Source organism: Doryrhamphus excisus, chromosome 1 (genome assembly GCF_030265055.1).
Source record: "Doryrhamphus excisus isolate RoL2022-K1 chromosome 1, RoL_Dexc_1.0, whole genome shotgun sequence".
NCBI lineage: Eukaryota > Metazoa > Chordata > Actinopteri > Syngnathiformes > Syngnathidae > Doryrhamphus > Doryrhamphus excisus.
In genome coordinates this window covers 40,905,218-40,923,487 of record NC_080466.1, presented here as the reverse complement: position 1 = coordinate 40,923,487, position 18,270 = coordinate 40,905,218, and the positions used below count along the sequence as shown (strand labels likewise).

Here is an 18,270-nt window from a genome sequence, read left to right as displayed (position 1 = left end):
TGTGCTTTCCAATGAAGCACTAATGAATAATAATGTAAGAGGCCCCATGTATGCATGGAATCAGAGTCAAGGTTTCACTTTTGCGTCTCGCAGCAACTATGGTGTGTTCAAGGACTGCCGAACAAAGTGCGAAATTTCAACGCATGACAAAAAAATATTATGAATACAGCCAAAATGTGGGCTTTTTAAAATGTGGTACGTGTATGCTGTATATTTGACCTTTCTGGCATCTGCAGTCTGATGTGACTATGACACTGCAGATGTCCTGGCTGGTCCACTATTATTCGAGAAAATGTATATAATGCGGGCGGCACGGCGGTCTAGTGGTTAGCGCACAGACCTCACAGCTAGGAGACCAGTTTGCATGTTCTCCCCGTGCATGCGTGGGTTTTCTCCGGGTACTCCGGTTTCCTCCCACATTCCAAAAACATGCTAGGTTAATTGGTGACTCCAAATTGTCCATAGGTATGAATGTGAGTGTGAATGGTTGTTTGTCTATATGTGCCCTGTGATTGGCTGGCGACCAGTCCAGGGTGTACCCCGCCTCTCGCCCGAAGACAGCTGGGATAGGCTCCAGCACCCCCCACGACCCTCGTGAGGAAAAAGCGGTAGAAAATGAATGAATGAATGAATGTATATAATGCACTGTGGGGTCACTATGGCTCTTTATGATAGATTAAAATGACAAGAAGAAGCAAGTGATTGAATGTGTTACGATGTAGCGGTTATTGAGTAAAGAGGGGCGTCTAGTAGGGGGGGCCAACTGCAAAGTGCCGCATATAACACAGCCTATTAGCTCTTGTAAGCACATAAGCCCTTTCAGTATTCTCTAGCTTAAGTGGGCTCAGCCACGGTCACTCACATTATCACTTCTCAGCTCTTTGTAACTTTGGCTCCTTTTCCACGGCGCCGTTCTCAGATATTAAAGAAATTGTCTCCTTTTATGTTTTTTTTTTTTTTTTTGTTACAGGTACATTCAAGGTGCGTCCTCTCCAAAGGACATGGTCATCATCGTGGATGTGTGAGTATTTGTCTGCCCTTTTTGAATAACCAGGAAGGGCGCTAGTGCCACCTGTTGGTGTGAGCAAAGCCCTAAGTTTCACTGCATGTGTTACCGAAACCCACTTTTGCACCAAATGTCAACTTCTTGGCCCCACTGAACGTTTTTATATGACTAATAAAAATGCATAGCTGCTATATTGACAACTTTTGAGATGCACAATATCTTTTTTTTTCTCCAGACCGATAACCGTTTTTATTCAGATTAAAGTATAGTTTATGCACATTTGACGGTAAGAAGGACTGGACCTAATCAGATATCATGACATTATTACTATCACTAATATGTGGAGAACCAGAGTATAGAGCAGGAGGAGCCACCTGCTGTGGCCCAGAAAGGTGCACCGAATTCGGGCACGCGCTCCGAGCAGCTGATGTGACGCCATGGATGACATCCACGTATCAAAATAATGGTTGGGTGTTGACTCGTGTGCAGTAGTAAATCATTCCTGCTCTATAAGCTGCACACTGGCTACTCTAAAGTAGACACGATGTCTGATTTTTGGGCGATTTTGGGCGTTCCCCAAATTGCTGCATTTAATTGCTTGTGGAGAACGTAGTTGTGGTGACCATGAAGGAGCAACATCAACGTGCACCCAAACCCTGAATTTTACTAAAATCATTGGTATCGTACATCAGTACTCTATAGTGGCATGTATTGAGAAGATACTATATCTCACCCCATATCTCCATCATCAATCATAACATTGTTTAAAGGTCATTCATGCCCCATCAATCAAACTGCATCCGTCCTATAAGTGGTGGAATGTTTCCTCTGTCAGGAGCGGGAGTGTCAGCGGCCTCACTCTAAAGTTGATGAAGACCTCGGTGATGGAGATGCTGGACACACTCTCGGATGACGACTACGTGAACGTAGCCAGAGTGAGTAGACGTGCACGGCATCGTTGATGTCCGTGCAATTAACAGCACACACACACACACACACACACACACAGGAAGACAGCGGTTAAAGCAATATGTGTTGTGTTCATTAAGCAGGTGGTAATGAAGCGGGGAGTAAGCGGGGCCGCGCTGTGAGTTTATGTCGCTCCCTGTGGAAGCTCCGCACTTTCGCTTGTTAGAATGCAGTCGGCTGCTCCTCGCCGTGTCTTTCACGCTGCTCATTACCGAGCTTTCTATCAGCGCTAATGCAGCATATACAGCAAATATTCATATTATCCTATACCGCGGGACAGACCACACACACACAAACACACTTGTTTTGGTCACTTCCTGCAGTAATCCCCCATAATCCATTGCATGTAGCCAACGGATGCCATTCAAATCTCAGCTGCTCCAAATGCATAAAATGAGCATAATAATCTACCTCTGTGAAGAAGGAGGCTTATGGAATATTGACATATTTGCAAAGTTAGTTGGATTTTCTGCTAAAGAAAAACAGAAATGCTGTTAATTGGAAGGAAAATTACATTTTGAGGCATTTTAGCAGCACAATAAACTCTTGCTGTTCATCTCCGTACGATGACAATTGAGTCTTTTTAATAGAATGACATTTTCTGTATTTTTCTTGCATGTATTTTGCTAAACAAACAACAAAAACAAGGGAAGAGTGACAAAAGAGTACATTATTTTAATTCTACCTGGGTCACTACGCCAGGAAAATAGTCCTTCGTGTTAGCTGCTACAATAACAATGTCATTGTATGGTCATATCGCCTCGTACTTTGGTACGTGACAAAAAATAAATAAATAAAAATAATAGAAAAATAATAATAATAAAAATAATAGAAAAATAATAATAATAATAAAAATAATGGAAAAAAAATAATAATAAAAATTAATTTTGTGTTAGCTGCTACAATAACAATGTCATTGTATGGTCATATCGCCTCGTACTTTGGTACGTGACAAAAAATAAATAAATAAAAATAATGGAAAAATAATAATAATAAAAATAATAGAAAAATAATAATAATAATAAAAATAATGGAAAAAAAATAATAATAAAAATTACTTTTGTGTTAGCTGCTACAATAACAATGTCATTGTATGGTCATATCGCCTCGTACTTTGGTACGTGACAAAAAATAAATAAATAAAAATAATAGAAAAATAATAATAATAAAAATAATAGAAAAATAATAATAATAATAATAAAAATAATGGAAAAATAATAATAATAATAAAAATTAATTTCGTGTTAGCTGCTACAATAAGAATGTCATTGTATGGTCATATCGCCTCGTACTTTGGTACGTGACAAAAAATAAATAAATAAAAATAATAGAAAAATAATAATAATAAAAATAATAGAAAAAAAATAATAATAATAATAAATTATGGAATAATAATAATAAAAATTAATTTAAAAAATCTTAGATTACTGATTGTAAAAGTACCAGATGGAGGGGTAGGATTTAATAAGCTTTGCTTCTTCCTACTCCTTTTGGACATGTGGAATTGTGAACTGATTCTAGGGCTCTGTAGTCTAAGTAGGTGTTATGTGCAATGTTAGCTCCCACATACTAGCTGCTTTTCTCTCTTTAAAACGCATAGAAACATGTTAAATTTAATGAATTTTGCTGCAAAAAACCAATGCAAACGGCACGGCAACACTTGAAGTAGCAGTCCCTGTGCAATAAGATGCTAAACGTCCTAAAAAACACTTTTAAGTACCGTATTTTCCGGACTATAAGTCACACTTTTTCATCATAGGTTGGCTGTTCCTGCGACTTATACTCCAGAGCGACTTCTAAATGAAAAAAACTGTTTATGTTACATAAACACTGGACACCTTTTCTGTTTATGTTTATTTTTGTGTAGCTTAATAAGCGTTGTGTTAGCATATCTTACAACTACTCAGCCTGTTCTTTATTATTTTATTAATGTTAGTACTTGCCTTCCAAGAGGACGTAATGTCTGTTTTGGTCAAGTAATTTGTAAAATAAATTACCTGCAAAAAATGCAACTTTTTTCTACCTAATTATGCATTTTTGGCATTGTGCGAGTTATATTCCGGAGCGACTTATTGTCCAGAAAATAGGGTAATCCAGAGCCAGGTCTTCAGTATCTATTATGATTCACTAAGTCCATTAAGATGGCAGACAAATACACAGAAACAAGCATGTGTATTTATTTTCATGTACTGTTGAAGTTGAAGGCCAGATGAGACACACTACATTGTACGGCCTTGGCAGAGGTTCTGTTCACTGCTTTGTACCGAGTTGAGGTGCACCTGTTCTTTGTGTGTGCAGACTTGTAATTATCTGTGTTTACTGCCAGCCTGAGAGTAGCAGGCCAGTCTGCATCTGCACACGCGGCAGCAGATGCCGTTTTAGGGGCATTTTTTAGGGGCATTCAAGACCCATCTTGTACGCTCATGTGTGTCTTTTTTTGTATTTTTTGCGGCGAACAGTTTAATGAGAAGGCCGACGCTGTGGTTCCGTGCTTCAGGACCTTGGTCCAAGCCAACGTACGCAACAAGAAGATCTTCAAGGAGGCCGTCATGCACATGCAAGCCAAAGGAACCACAGATTACAAGTCTGGCTTCACGTTTGCCTTTGATCAGCTTCTTAATGTAAGTTCCCTCGTTCTCTTGTGGGTTATTAAGTATACGGTATATAAATATGATCAAAGTACTGTACAACGTAGCAGGAGTCACTTCCACAGTCATTGTCCAAAGTGGCCGTGATTAGAAGTGCGGTGACAGTGGAGTGAATTTCTCATCTGCTTCAGCATGTGTGTGTGTGTGGCGTCCTTATGGACGGCGGTGACGCAGGTGCTGCCTCGCCCCCCCCCCCCCCCCCATCCCTTATGCCGCTGTGTCTTTTAGCAGGCTGACACCCTAATGGGCTCTGATGGGATGATTGATGAGCGCAGCCCCAGCAGAGATCAGCCCCGCGCTCTATACGTTCCTCCTCTAGCTTCCAGGCACACAGCCAAGTGTTGCCACACTCTTTCCGCGCGCTAGCTAAAGAAGAAGTAAAGGTGCCTTTTTCACGGCTGTCTGCGGCATAGTTGCTCTTGCGACTAGCGGGCAGACGCCCTATTAAATACAGTATGCGGCAATATTATTTATCATTATTAGGGGCTTGTCACATCGCTGGCAGCGATGTCAGTGCCAGCTGCCGTACAGCCAGAAGACGACAGGCTGCTACAAAAGTCAATGAATGAGAAAAATAAAAAAAAGATTGTCCTGCCAATGAACCACAAGTGCTTAAAACAAGGTGCGTTACTAAAAACGCCGCTGCAGTCAATGATCAAATGACTGTAATAATCTTAAATTGAGAATGGATTACAGTCAGCCCTCCTTTATCGCTGTTAGATGGTTCCAGACCCGACCGCAATATGTGAATTTATAGGATTCGGTATTCACGAATGGAATATTTTTGTATTTACAGCATAGAAAATAGGTTTTCTACCAATATAGATATGAAATAACACCCCTATAGTCACCTTTACACTAGAGACGGCCGCCACGGTGAGCATTAGCATGCTACCGAGCTAACGAGTTCTAACCCTAAGGGTTTCAAATGAAGCAGGACAGAAAGACAAAGTAAGAAACCAGTTACCACTTCCACACAGAATGGGAGGGCATGTCAGATATGCCATGCACGGTAAAGGTAATGTCATGTAAGGTAATGTCACATCAATGTTACTGACACCTTGTAACCAGAATACCAAAAACCAAAAATAATAAAATTTATTTAAAAAAAATTTAAAATTAATATTATATTTTGTAATAATAGGTAGGGGTTACAAGACAAGACGATACAGGAGATTTTAACATCCAAAAATATTTATTATATTTAGTTTCTACTAAGTTACACTTTTCTGCACTCTGTGTGTATGCTAGCGGCCCCCCGCCTCCACCCACTCAGATAAAGACTATGTATGACTGCTTGGTTTTGTTTTTTTTTTTATTTTTGTATGTATTTATATTTTCAAATAGATATTGTATTTTAGGGCGGCACGGCGGTCTATTGGTTAGCGCGCAGACCTCGCAGCTAGGAGACAAGGGTTCAATTCCACCCTCGGCCATCTCTGTGTGGAGTTTGCATGTTCTCCCCGTGCAAGCGTGGGTTTTCTCCGGGTACTCCGGTTTCCTCCCACATTCCAAAAACATGCTAGGTTAATTAGCGACTCCAAATTGTCCATAGGTATGAATGTGAGTGTGAATGGTTGTTTGTCTATAAGTGCCCTGTGATTGGCTGGCGACCAGTCCAGGGTGTACCCCGCCTCTCGCCCGAAGACAGCTGGGATAGGCTCCAGCACCACCCGTGACCCTTGTGAGGAAAAAGCGTTAGAAAATGAATGAATGAATATTGTATTTTATATTTTTTTCTATTTATATGATTGTTTTTATTTCTTACACATTATATTATTGTATTTATTATGATATTTATTTCTATTGTGTATTGTGCATAACTTGATGTATGTCTGCATATTATCTTCTTATGCACAGATGATCCAGGAAACATTACCCTATGTAACCTCAGACAAGCTTATCGATGCAATGTAGCTCTCGAAAGCACCTTCCACCTGTCATACCGCATCGCTAAGCTGCTGTGTGCCCTTCTTTTTGTCTTGCAGGACACCGGCGCTCCGAGGGCCAACTGCAATAAAATGATAATGATGTTTACAGATGGCGGGGAGGACCGGGCGCAGGAGATTTTTGAGAAGTACAACTGGCCCAACAAAACGGTGAGTGTGCGGCGGTAAGAGGTTATCTGCCCATGCATGTCCAGCAACGCGCCATAATGCCTTGCGTCACATCGGTAATCCCGATAAAGACGTTTTCAATGAGTGCGCATAACATCCAGCGCTCTTCACTTTGATTTTGCTCTTCAAATCCTCGTGTCTCTTTGTCTTCTCTCTTTATCGCCGCTCCACTGTTTTGCGTTAACAGCTTTGACCTTTTTGCTAATTAGCCACTTTATCGTCAAAGCCTATAAAATTACAGCCGATAGTCGGCGGCAGTGTTCCGGTCTCGCTGCTCGTCTCTCAGCCCCGCCAATATTTCTCCCGCTATCCATTATTATCTACTTGTCTGCTGACAGCCACTGTCATGTAGGAATAATCTGCACTTTGACAAGCAGGCAACGGTGTGAGGTGTTAGTCTAGTCTAGTAGGCTGGTCTATAATCACACTCCACCGTGTGTGTCATGTGATAGTCAAGGTAATACCTTCCATTCTGCCGTATTCCAGCCTTGTCTGTGTGCTTTGCACATCGTCTGCACGGCTTCTCTTCCTGTTTGCAACACGTTGCAGAAACACCACATTCAGTGTGTGATGGAGTGCAATTTGCACAGCATTTTGCACTAAAAAGCTCCTGTAAAGATGTGCAAAAGTCATTCTCAGACCCTAAAATGAGGGTAATGATCATGGTAATGGTAATGGTAATGGTTTTACTTCATTTGAACATGCATCAGAATACAATTGAGTGCATCCCATAATCAGTTCACAGTTCCACATGTCCAAAAGGAGTAGGAAGAAGCAAAGCTTATTAAATCCTACCCCTCCATCTGCTACTTTTACAATCAGTAACTGTTACATTTGTTCACTTCCTGCTTTCCTAATATAATCTAAGTTTTTTTTTATTAATTTTTTTTCTATTATTTTTATTTATTTATTTTTTTTCTATTTTTTTTTTTTTAGTTTTTTTTTACTATTTTTTATTTTTATTTTTTGTAAGATTTTGAGATAAATCTGGTGATGGTGGTGATGTGTTTTGGGTTTGGACACATTTCCACGGGACATACGGAGGTTTGGGCAGCATGAAACAGGCCAATCTGGCAACTGTGGCTTGCGCTTCTGCTAGCTAGCAGGTGAACTGCAAGACATGAACAGAAGGCGGCATGACCGAGCGTAACAAATACTGCTTCACGTTGAAGAGCGGAGGCAAAGAAGCACTTTGAGGTCGGCCATTTTCTTTTAAATCACCATTCCACCGGCTCCGACACCGGTTTAGGGTCAGACCATGAGCATTTTTTCTTTTAAATACAAGGTTGTGTGGACGCCATTTTTTCACAAATGCCGGGGGGGTATATATATATATGTGGTTTTACAAATACTACGTGCGTACAAGGCCTCAGATTACATCTCTCCATTGATCTTCTCCTCCCGGCAGGTGCGTGTATTCACCTTCTCAGTGGGCCAGCATAATTATGACGTCACTCCCTTGCAGTGGATCGCCTGTGCCAACAAAGGTAACATGAACTTTGTATACAGCCAACATATTTAATGATATCATAAGCATACGCTGAAGAATGGGTTGGGATACATTACAAAGTAAGGAGCCAAAAATGTACCACTTCCACACGGAACGGGAGGGCTGACTCAAACAGCCCCTGACCCACTCTTTGGACACCCATGATGTATTAGAGCAACACCGGTAAATTAGCATCATACTGGACTATAAGTTATGTTATGTTATGTTATGTTATGTTATGTTATTAAGTTATTAATGCAAACTTTACAAAGAAAATAGTTTATTGATTAGAATTATTATCGTTCCTACGCTAATGACCTTGTCCATGGTCGTTCTGCATCGTATGTTGTTTCTCCCCCCCGCGTACATGTACAGTGCATGTGACCGAGCGCACGTGCACGGATAAGTGTGTGTGTATGTGGAGCGTGAAACACGCGTGTTGTCTGGCGAACACACGCTTCCATGGCAAAGTTCATCATGTGTCAAAATAATGAGAGTCATTTCGGTCGTTTGATATTCAGGGGAGGCCGTCTCCATTTCACGGCTCTTTGTATAAACACTCATGGCTTTAATAACTTGGCAAGCGGCGTGATTATTGACCCGGGCGGTCACTCTCCTCCATTTCTAATCACTCGGCGAGCGGCGCCCCGGGATGGGAGGGGGAGGGGGAGGCGGGTGTTAGGAATCCTCAATGAGCCTCCTCCACATTTACATCCCGCTGCACGCTCGTTCGTGCTGAGAGGTCGGTCACCCTGACCCGTCCTGGTGACGGTTAGACTCGGTTCTGTTTCTGAAACGGTATTGATGTGGACTTTTTTTATTTTCAGGTTACTACTTTGAAATCCCGTCCATCGGAGCCATCAGAATCAACACCCAGGTATTGATTGTGCAGGATTATTACAACTTTTATGACAATGGTATTAAACACCAAGAAGCTCATTTGCTCCTGTGTTGGCTTGATGGCTGGACGCCGATCCGCCTCGGGGGGGTTTTACGACGCGGGGACACAAGTCTTCTCAGGTGGACGACTTTACAAGGGAAGCGACGGGAAGCGTTTGGCATCAAGTGATGACACTTCTGCTTTTCTTTTCTTCACGTTCACACCCTCCCCGCACTTACTCCAGGCGTCACAAGCTTATGGAGGCCCCGGGGAGAACGTCATTCCGGCTGTAGAAATTGACTCACACCCCACACCCCCCTCACTCCACTTCCTTCGCATCAGCTCCAGAGAATCCTGAGAAGTCACTGTCAGCATTAACAGATGGCCCAAAGATTATCATTATTATTATTCATACTTTACCGCTAATCTATGCAACAACGCTGGAGCTTTGGAGGCATTTTCGACATTTATAGCATTCCTGCCATCACTCGCAGCGAAATCTGTTCTGCTTTTACAAACATCCTGCTCAGGTTTTAGCTACTAAATGAAACAATCTGCAGAACCTGGCAACAATATTATATTGACATAACCGGCCTATATAATATATAAACTAAGCTACAATGACATTGTTACTATTGACGCATCAACAGCTTCTAAACCAGAACCTCATCCTCCCGCCTCAGGATGATACCTTTCTGGATCCTCAGTAGTCGTCGTCTGGTAATGTTTAAAATGAAATACATAAAAACATATATAAAACAGCGGCACGGCGGTCTAGTGGTTAGCGCGCAGACCTCACAGCTAGGAGACCCGGGTTCAATTCCCACCCTCGGCCATCTCTGTGTGGAGTTTGCATGTTCTCCCCGTGCATGCGTGGGTTTTCTCCGGGTACTCCAGTTTCCTCCCACATTCCAAAAACATGCTAGGTTAATTAGCGACTCCAAATTGTCCATAGGTATGAATGTGAGTGTGAATGGTTGTTTGTCTATATGTGCCCTGTGGTTGGCTGGCGACCAGTCCAGGGTGTACCCCGCCTCTCGCCCGAAGACAGCTGGGATAGGCTCCAGCACCCCCGTGACCCTCGTGAGGAAAAGCGGTAGAGAATGAATGAATGAATGAATGAATATATAAAACGTAGCTGGAGTTTCTTAAGAAGGCTTCATAACGAAAATAGGTGTGTCCCGTTGCATGCATTGTTAGCACCGTCATGCTGTGTTCGTGTGTTCGTGTTTCACACGAGTGGAAAGTGTGGACGATTGCAGTGCAGTATTCCTTTAAATAGAAGCAGGCCATAATTGAAGAGAATATATTGGAAAAGTCATTCTAACTACTAGAACTGATTTGGACTGCACGGGAAAGTGGAAAATGTCACTCTTCTTGGCCCACATGCTCCGTTTATTAACAAGCAAACCGCGTGTTGGACAACACAGCAGCAACCTTAAAGCCTGGAAGAAATCTTACCTTGTCATTATTTCACCCTTTTCTTGTCGCCCATGCCTTTTTTTCCCCCCCATGAATGTTTGGAATATTTATGTAGTAAAAGAAAGATGGCATGAAACTACATTAGGAGGTTGTCTACGGCCACGCCGGTGTTTTTGACCTGACGCTAATAAGCGGTTATTTACTTTGGTAGATACAGTAAACCTCGGATATATCGGATTCAATTGTTCCCACTGGTTTTGTCCGATATAAGCGAAATCCGTTATATGCGTATACCGGAAAATGTCAGTTTTACGCATATATCGGATTTATATCCGGTATATGCGTAAATGGGATTTTATCCGTTATAAAAAGGCACTTCCTTGACTATGTTTCCAATGTACCTGGACGCGCAGGCAACGCTGCAAACGCTGCAAATGACGTCGTATAGTGGCCTGTCACAATTCGGCGAATCGGAGCGCCACGATGCGGCCATCCGATATATGCGAGGGAAATTTAATGGAAATGCATTGGAACGGGACTGGAGATTTTGTCCGAAATAGGCGAAATCCTTTATGAAAAATCCGATATATGCAATGAATTTTTATTGGAAATGCATTACAGAAAAATTGGTTCTTTTTTATCTGTCCGTTGTGAGCGAATTTCCAATATATCCGAGTCCGATATATCCGAGGTTTACTGTAGATAGACGTTAATTGGAGCATTTATGGAATATGGAAAACGCCTCCATTGGTATTTTCTGTCATTAGGAGGAGTTTTTCTCTTTCCGATTGACCTTTCCGAAAACATATTCCAATCTCTTGTCTACATGCGTTGCTATATGTGCCCTGTGATTGGCTGGCCACCAGTCCAGGGTGTACCCCGCCTCTCGCCCAAAGACAGCTGGGATAGGCTCCAGCGTAGCCCCTGGAACCCTTATTGAGGATAAGTGTCATAGAAAATGGATGGAAGGTTGGATTCCTGCATGGAGTCTTCATTATAACCACGTTTACATGAGGAGTTTTCCTCTTTCCGAATGGAATCTTTCCGAATGACCTTTCCGAAAACAATGGAATATTCCAATCTCTTGTCCACATGCGTTGCTATAATCAAACAGAATAGTCAATGGGGCATTCGCAGTAAAACGTAAACATCAACATCACATGATACCGACTTCCCCGAGTTTTTGTTTCACTTGTTGGAATAACTCCGTATTTTCAGTTTTTTGTTCGTCCAGTTTTGAAATTTAGTTTGGATCAAAAACAAACATTCCACACCGGTCCAGTGCCGATCGCTTGCCTCCATTTTTAAAACCGAAGAATGTCTGGAGTTGCATGTTACGTCATATCTGAGCACACCCGGGATAAATTTAAACAGGAAAAGATTAAATTCAATCTTGCTAATATTTTATAATTAAACTCGGGAACATGTTTTATATATATATATATATATATTTTCTTTATTAATAAAACTGGACTTGTGAATAAAGTATAGAAGTGTTTAGATTCTGTTCCACAGATGGCGCTAATGCACACGAAAGCTGCTTGCCAACCGCCAATAAACAACAGAAGAAGAAAAACACGAATCGGATTGGGGAAAGGAATATTCCACCCCCGTGAATCCGATTATATATTCATTCGGATTGGCACTTTTCTTTCGGAAGGTTACATTCTTTGCGTTTGATCAAATAAACCGAATGCAATGGGAATATTTGGGTCCATGTATACGTGGCTATTGTTCTTTAAGGACATGTAGTCAAATGCCTATTAATGCCTCTGTGACTTTGTCGATGAAAAATGAGTATTATTATCTTTGTTCTGGTTAGGATGTTTGCCCCGTGAAGGATAGGAGCCTTTCAAAATAAAGTCATAACCATAATGGCCTCTAACGGCCACGCCGGGCTCCTGTGACTTTATGTGACTCTGGCTCCTTTGCACCACAAATCTGTGCTTGCTACCTTTTTTTTTTTTTATGTTCCCTACATTGTTCTAGCCAGGCGTAAAATTCCTTCTATATCCCGTGAAAAGGTCTGGCTGTCACTGTCCTGATGGAATATCTCCCTGTGGCGCGTTTAAGCGGACTTTTATTGAGCTAATAATAGAATAGGTTACGCCTGTCAGCACCTCACTGTTCAGGCCATGAAAGCAAACAGGAGCTTGATGCTGGAATGGGGGCGTGCTCGGTCAGGACACCCCCCACACCCCCACACCCCCCACCTCGTGTACTTGAAAGATACATACTCAAAGGTCAAAATTGACAATGTTTCTTTTCCTTTTTGTATTCTTTTATTCTTAATGTACTGATGACATTGTGGTATTTCCGTGACTACTACGGGTTTGATATGCACATTTGGGAATACTGGGAATATAATACATACTCAGATGGAAATTAGCTCGCTAACAGCCTTTTTGTTAATGCTGCAAGTAAGGAATAGTACAGTCGTGATATTCCGATTGATCAGCCGCCGATCGCCTATTGGGGAAAAAAAAATGATTCGATTCCTGCATAGTGTCTCGCCCTAACGTCTTAGGTAGAATCCCTCTCCCACTTTCTGCCGTGTGGAACTGACCTGCCAAGACATGCCTTGGAAAAATATCGACTTAATATTTGGAGAACAAATGTTTGACGGAGTACGATGAGGTTTCGAGGCTCACATTGTGATCATCAGTCAAAACGCTTGACAACATTCCTATGTGCATGACGGTCGGAATGCTAAGCGACAAACCGGAAAAAGAACACTTGCCTCCCACTTGGAATCCACCGCCATGCTACCTAGACGTCCTGGATGTATTCCGTCTCACATCCAACGTCTCCTTCATCTTCTTGTAGGTCAAATGTAATGTTTTGCCTGAATTAAGGCTACTTTATGGATCCTTTTTCCATATCATGTGGCCTATATTAGAACAAAAAAAATCCCGTTGGTTTTAAACACATCACCTCACAATTGACCGTCACTGAGGGCCAATGGCAGTGTTGGTTCAAGAGCCTCGGGGAAGATTGGCCTGTTTGCACACCATGCCTTTGACACCCTTAATGTGTTTTTAATAGCTCCTTCATAATGATGAAAAGCAGCCTTGAGTGGCTAGCCGAGGCTTTATGGTCAGGAAGGACTGGGAGACTTGTTGGTGACCTACTGGTTTATGAGGCCACTGGGAGAATCCCAGGTTCTCATGATGGTTTTAGGAATATCTGAAGTCGGGGTGCACAATGACGTTAGACGGATAAATCTGATAGCATTAAAAATTGCAGGGCTGCACGGTGGTCGAGTGGTTAGCGTGCAGACCTCACAGCAAGAAGACACGAGTTCAATCCCAACCTCTGCCATATTGCTTACATAAAAGTCCCATATGCTGCACGGCGGTCAAGTGGTTAGCGCACAGACCTCACAGCTAGGACACCCAAGTTCAATTCCATTCATCTCTGTGTGGAGTTTGCATGTTCTCCCCATGCATGCGTGGGTTTTCTCCGGGTACTCCGGTTTCCTCCCACATTCCAAAAACATGCTAGGTTAATTAGCGACTCCAAATTGTCCATAGGTATGAATGTGAGTGTGAATGGTTGTTTGTCTATATGTGCCCTGTGATTGGCTGGCCACCAGTCCAGGGTGTAGAAGACAGCTGGGATAGGCTCCAGCATGCCCAAGACCCTGGTGAGAATAAGCGGTAGAAAATGAATGAATGAATGTTTTAGTAGTGGCGGCACGGTGGTTGAGTGGTTAGCATGTTGGCCGCATGTAAATGTAATGAATAAAAAATTGCGCAGATGATCGATTTTATTTAAAAAAAAATGCTCCATTGAGGCGACATTACCCATACCGTTTTTAAGTTTTTACCTTTTTCTTCTGCCCGTGACGTTAGCGGCCTGTCGTAAATTACCACTTCCACACTATCCGAAGCGGTTTCACATGCTGGTTGTACCAAATGCTCCGCAATGAGGATTGGAGGAGATTCTCCGACTCTTCTGACTTCCGTAGCGTCACACCGGCTGCTCGGAGCATGTGCCCCAATACAGTGCATCTTGCTGGGCCACAGCAGGTGGCTCCCTCTGCTCTGTACTCTGGTTCTCCTGATAGTAGTGATGTAGTAATGTTATGATATTTTTATCAGGACAAATCATCAAGTACAGAAACTACAGTTAAATTGATAATTATTTAAATATCTAAATATTAAATAATAATATATTTAATATAATAATATCTAAAATAATTAGTTAAATAGATAATTGTTCTTATCTCATTTGAAGGCATTCTTGTTTTCATGTCTGCACCGGACAAGCTGTGTTATTGTGTGTTTTGCTCGTCAGGAGTACCTGGATGTCCTCGGAAGACCCATGGTGCTGGCTGGCTCCAAAGCCAAGCAGGTGCAGTGGACCAACGTCTACCAGGATGCTTTGGTGAGAGAGCCCATGCAGCATCCATGCGGCGTCCAAGTCCTCATTGTGTTTCTTCATCAGGGTTTGGGCCTCGTCATCACGGGAACAATGCCGGTCTTCAACCTCACCGCTGACAGTGCAAGCGCTCAGGTACAGTAGCATGTGACGCAACAGCGCCTCTCTGAGGATACAGCCAACATCACCGCCACTCCTGTTATCGCCACGGCAGCACTTTGCATCCATCTTTCATCCCCGAGTATTTACTCTGAGCTTATCGCTGAGGCGTGAAGCAGCAAGCCTCCTCAGATGGAAGTGATAGCACCAATCAGGAGATCTCACTCTTAAGACAGTGAGGAGAGCTTCTTCCCGTGCGGAATGCTGACGCTCCCTTTGTGTGTGTGTGTGTGTGTGTTCCTCACCACAGAACCAGCTCATCCTCGGCGTCATGGGAGTAGACATCGCCATCAACGAAATCAAAAAGAAGACACCCACATACAGGGTGAGTAAAATGGACGCTGGCATTTACGTGAATGATTACGCGTGAAGTCGTCACCTCTTGCTTTGACCCACGCAGCTTGGAGCCAACGGCTACACCTTTGCAACAGATCCAAACGGTTACGTGCTGCTGCATCCGAACCTGCGACCAAAGGTGCGTCCAACTCCGCAGCCAGTTTTGCTTTTATTTCCTGGCTGCATCCTCTCTCTCTGTGTGTCAAATACACAGATCATTAACTTCAGGGAGCCCGTCACTCTGGACTTTCTAGACGCAGAACTGGAGGATAGCAACAAGGAGGAGGTAAGAAAACCTCCTTGAGAGACGGGCACTCACGCTACGCTGCACATTCCAGCCATACCTCATCATGCAGGTCAACTTAAAGATGAGCCAAATGTGACTTTTTATGCAGAATCAGCAATAAAATGAAAACAGGCAATAACTGGACAGTGCTTGTTATTTCTGAAATGATATAGATCGATATGGTACAAATGGGCTGCACGGTGGTTGAGTGGTTAGCGCGCAGACCTCACAGCTAGGAGACCAGGGTTCAATTCCACCCTCGGCCATCTCTGTTTGTGGAGTTTTTCTCCGTCTACTCCGGTTTCCTCCCACATTCCAAAAACATGCTAGGTTAATTAGCGACTCCAAATTGTCCATAGGTATGAATGTGAGTGTGAATGGTTGTTTGTCTATATGTGCCCTGTGATTGGCTGGCTGGCCACCAGTCCAGGGTGTACCCCGCCTCTCGCCCTAAGACAGCTGGGATAGGCTCCAGCACCCCCGCGACCCTCGTGAGGAAAAGCGGTAGAAAATGAATGAATGTTTGCTATAAGGATGAGTGGTTAGCACGCAGGCGTCGCAGCTAGGAGACCCGAGTTCAATCCCGCCCTTAGCTATCTCTGTGTGGAGTTTGTATTTTCTCCCCATCGGGGTACTCCGGTTTCCTCCCACATTCCAAAAACATGCTAGGTTAATTAGCAACTCCAAATTGTCCATAGATATGAATGTGAGTGTGAATGGTTGTTTGTCTATATGTGCTTTGTGATTGGCTGGCCACCAGTCCAGGGTGTACCCCACCTCTGGCATGAAGACAGCTGGGATAGGCTCCAGCACCCCCCGCGACCCTTGTGAGGAAAAGTGGTAGAAAATGAATGAATGGTACAGACGGTTAGCATGTTGGCCACACAGTCGGGAGATGCGGAAGACCTAGGTTCGAGTCCCGTGGGTTTGCTCCGGGTGAACGTTTGTTTACTAGTGAGCTCAGGGTCGTTGTCAGGAGCGCTTGATTCGCTCACCTGCACAGTATGAGTAACGAGCTATTTGTCATGTAATCGAACCCATATTGATGTAGCATCATCATAACATCATTTCTATGGAATTATTATTCCAGTATTGACATGCAAAACTTGGTTTGGTTTTCAAGATGTCTTTCATTGTGTCTCTCCGTTCGCTCCTCAGATCCGAAGACAGATGATTGATGGCAAATCGGGGCAGAGGAAAATCAAGACGCTCATTAAGTCGGTTGATGAGGCGAGTCGTCAATATAGCAGCTCCTCCCCCGCAGAACGTCTCCATAATTGATATGGGATGTGCAGAGAAGGTCACGGTGCATGCGTTGTGTGTCAACAGAGGTACATCGACGAGGCCGTGCGGACGTACACGTGGACGCCTGTGGACGGCACAGACTACAGGTAGGTCAGAGGTCACATGAAGGTATTATTCCAGGTAACTTGAAGCAGCCTGCTAACGGAAGGATGCCGCAAGATAGAATACGGGCTCCGGCACTGCCAAAGAAAGGACTTCATGAAAGTCTTCCGCTTTCATGCAAATGAGGCTTTAATCCTCCTGTATCGAAACCTATCACCACGTTTTCGAAAATCCACAGGAGCACCCCGAGCATTTTTTAATTGCAAAGTTTATTCATTTGCAAACATTTGCTGTTACCCTGTGATGATATTTTCTCTGGGCTACGGCTTTGCAAATGAGGCTCAACTGTACTCCTGAACTCCTGCTGCTTGTTGTTGAGTAAACGTGAAGCCCTGGAGATGTCCTCACTCCTCGCTCGTTTGTAAGCCATGCTCTCTGAATAGCGTGACTCACCCCAGTCGACATTCTCCTGATATTGTCTTGGCTTATAATCCAAAATGCCTCTCAGACGTAATTCCTCTTCGTACTAAGTCTACGCCAGCCTTGGAAAGCGGAAGAGACGACGTTTACTGGGACACACGAAATAGATGTGCCTTGTGTGTTGCATCATTTTCACACTGTGATCCGTTCCCGTTTGGATGCAACGGGACTTTTTTTCAATTTGGCCAAAAAAAAAAAAATTCACAGGAATGTTTTCGTGTGGGTAGGGCCTAAGTATCATGGCTAAAGGCCCTAATAATAATACAAATAATAATAATAATAAGAAGAATATTATAGACTTTTTGGGATAATGATATAATAATAATAATAATAATAAAATTATGAATATTATGAATATTATTATATTATTTTTTATATTATTATTATATTATATATAACGATATAACAATAATAATATCATTAATCTAGAATCTTAATAATATTATTATTATTACGATTGGATTGAAATTAAAGCAGGGGGATAAAGGAAGCCCAAACTTTTAATATGTGGTGTATTATTATTAATAATAAGAAGAATTTAATATTATCATAGTTATTATTAATATTATTATTAATTATTAATCCAGAATCTTAATAATAATAACATTATTATTATTAAGATTCAGGATTGAAATGAAAGCAAAACTTTTAATCTGTGGTGTATTATTATAATAATAATAATAATTATTATTATTAGTATTATATATAATAATAATATATAATCATCATAATATTCTTATTATTATTT

At 42.4% G+C, this 18,270-nt stretch overlaps 1 protein-coding gene across 6 annotated transcripts in view; it reads left to right on the top strand.

Annotated features, from left to right (window-relative positions):
• The window catches only part of cacna2d2a (calcium channel, voltage-dependent, alpha 2/delta subunit 2a), a 181,353-nt gene that overhangs the window by 142,827 nt on the left and 20,256 nt on the right, over positions 1 to 18,270 (top strand). For 4 of the 6 annotated variants that reach the window (XM_058065870.1, XM_058065848.1, XM_058065837.1 and 1 more), the window contains 12 exons: positions 971 to 1,021; positions 1,842 to 1,941; positions 4,435 to 4,596; positions 6,612 to 6,722; positions 8,149 to 8,227; positions 9,057 to 9,106; positions 14,831 to 14,920; positions 14,981 to 15,049; positions 15,324 to 15,398; positions 15,474 to 15,695; positions 16,854 to 16,925; positions 17,025 to 17,086. In XM_058065870.1, the coding sequence (XP_057921853.1) occupies positions 971 to 1,021; positions 1,842 to 1,941; positions 4,435 to 4,596; positions 6,612 to 6,722; positions 8,149 to 8,227; positions 9,057 to 9,106; positions 14,831 to 14,920; positions 14,981 to 15,049; positions 15,324 to 15,398; positions 15,474 to 15,695; positions 16,854 to 16,925; positions 17,025 to 17,086 (1,143 nt within the window). The remainder of the gene's footprint in view (positions 1 to 970; positions 1,022 to 1,841; positions 1,942 to 4,434; positions 4,597 to 6,611; positions 6,723 to 8,148; positions 8,228 to 9,056; positions 9,107 to 14,830; positions 14,921 to 14,980; positions 15,050 to 15,323; positions 15,399 to 15,473; positions 15,696 to 16,853; positions 16,926 to 17,024; positions 17,087 to 18,270) is intronic. The other 2 variants (XM_058065856.1, XM_058065865.1) reach the window with 1 other exon arrangement.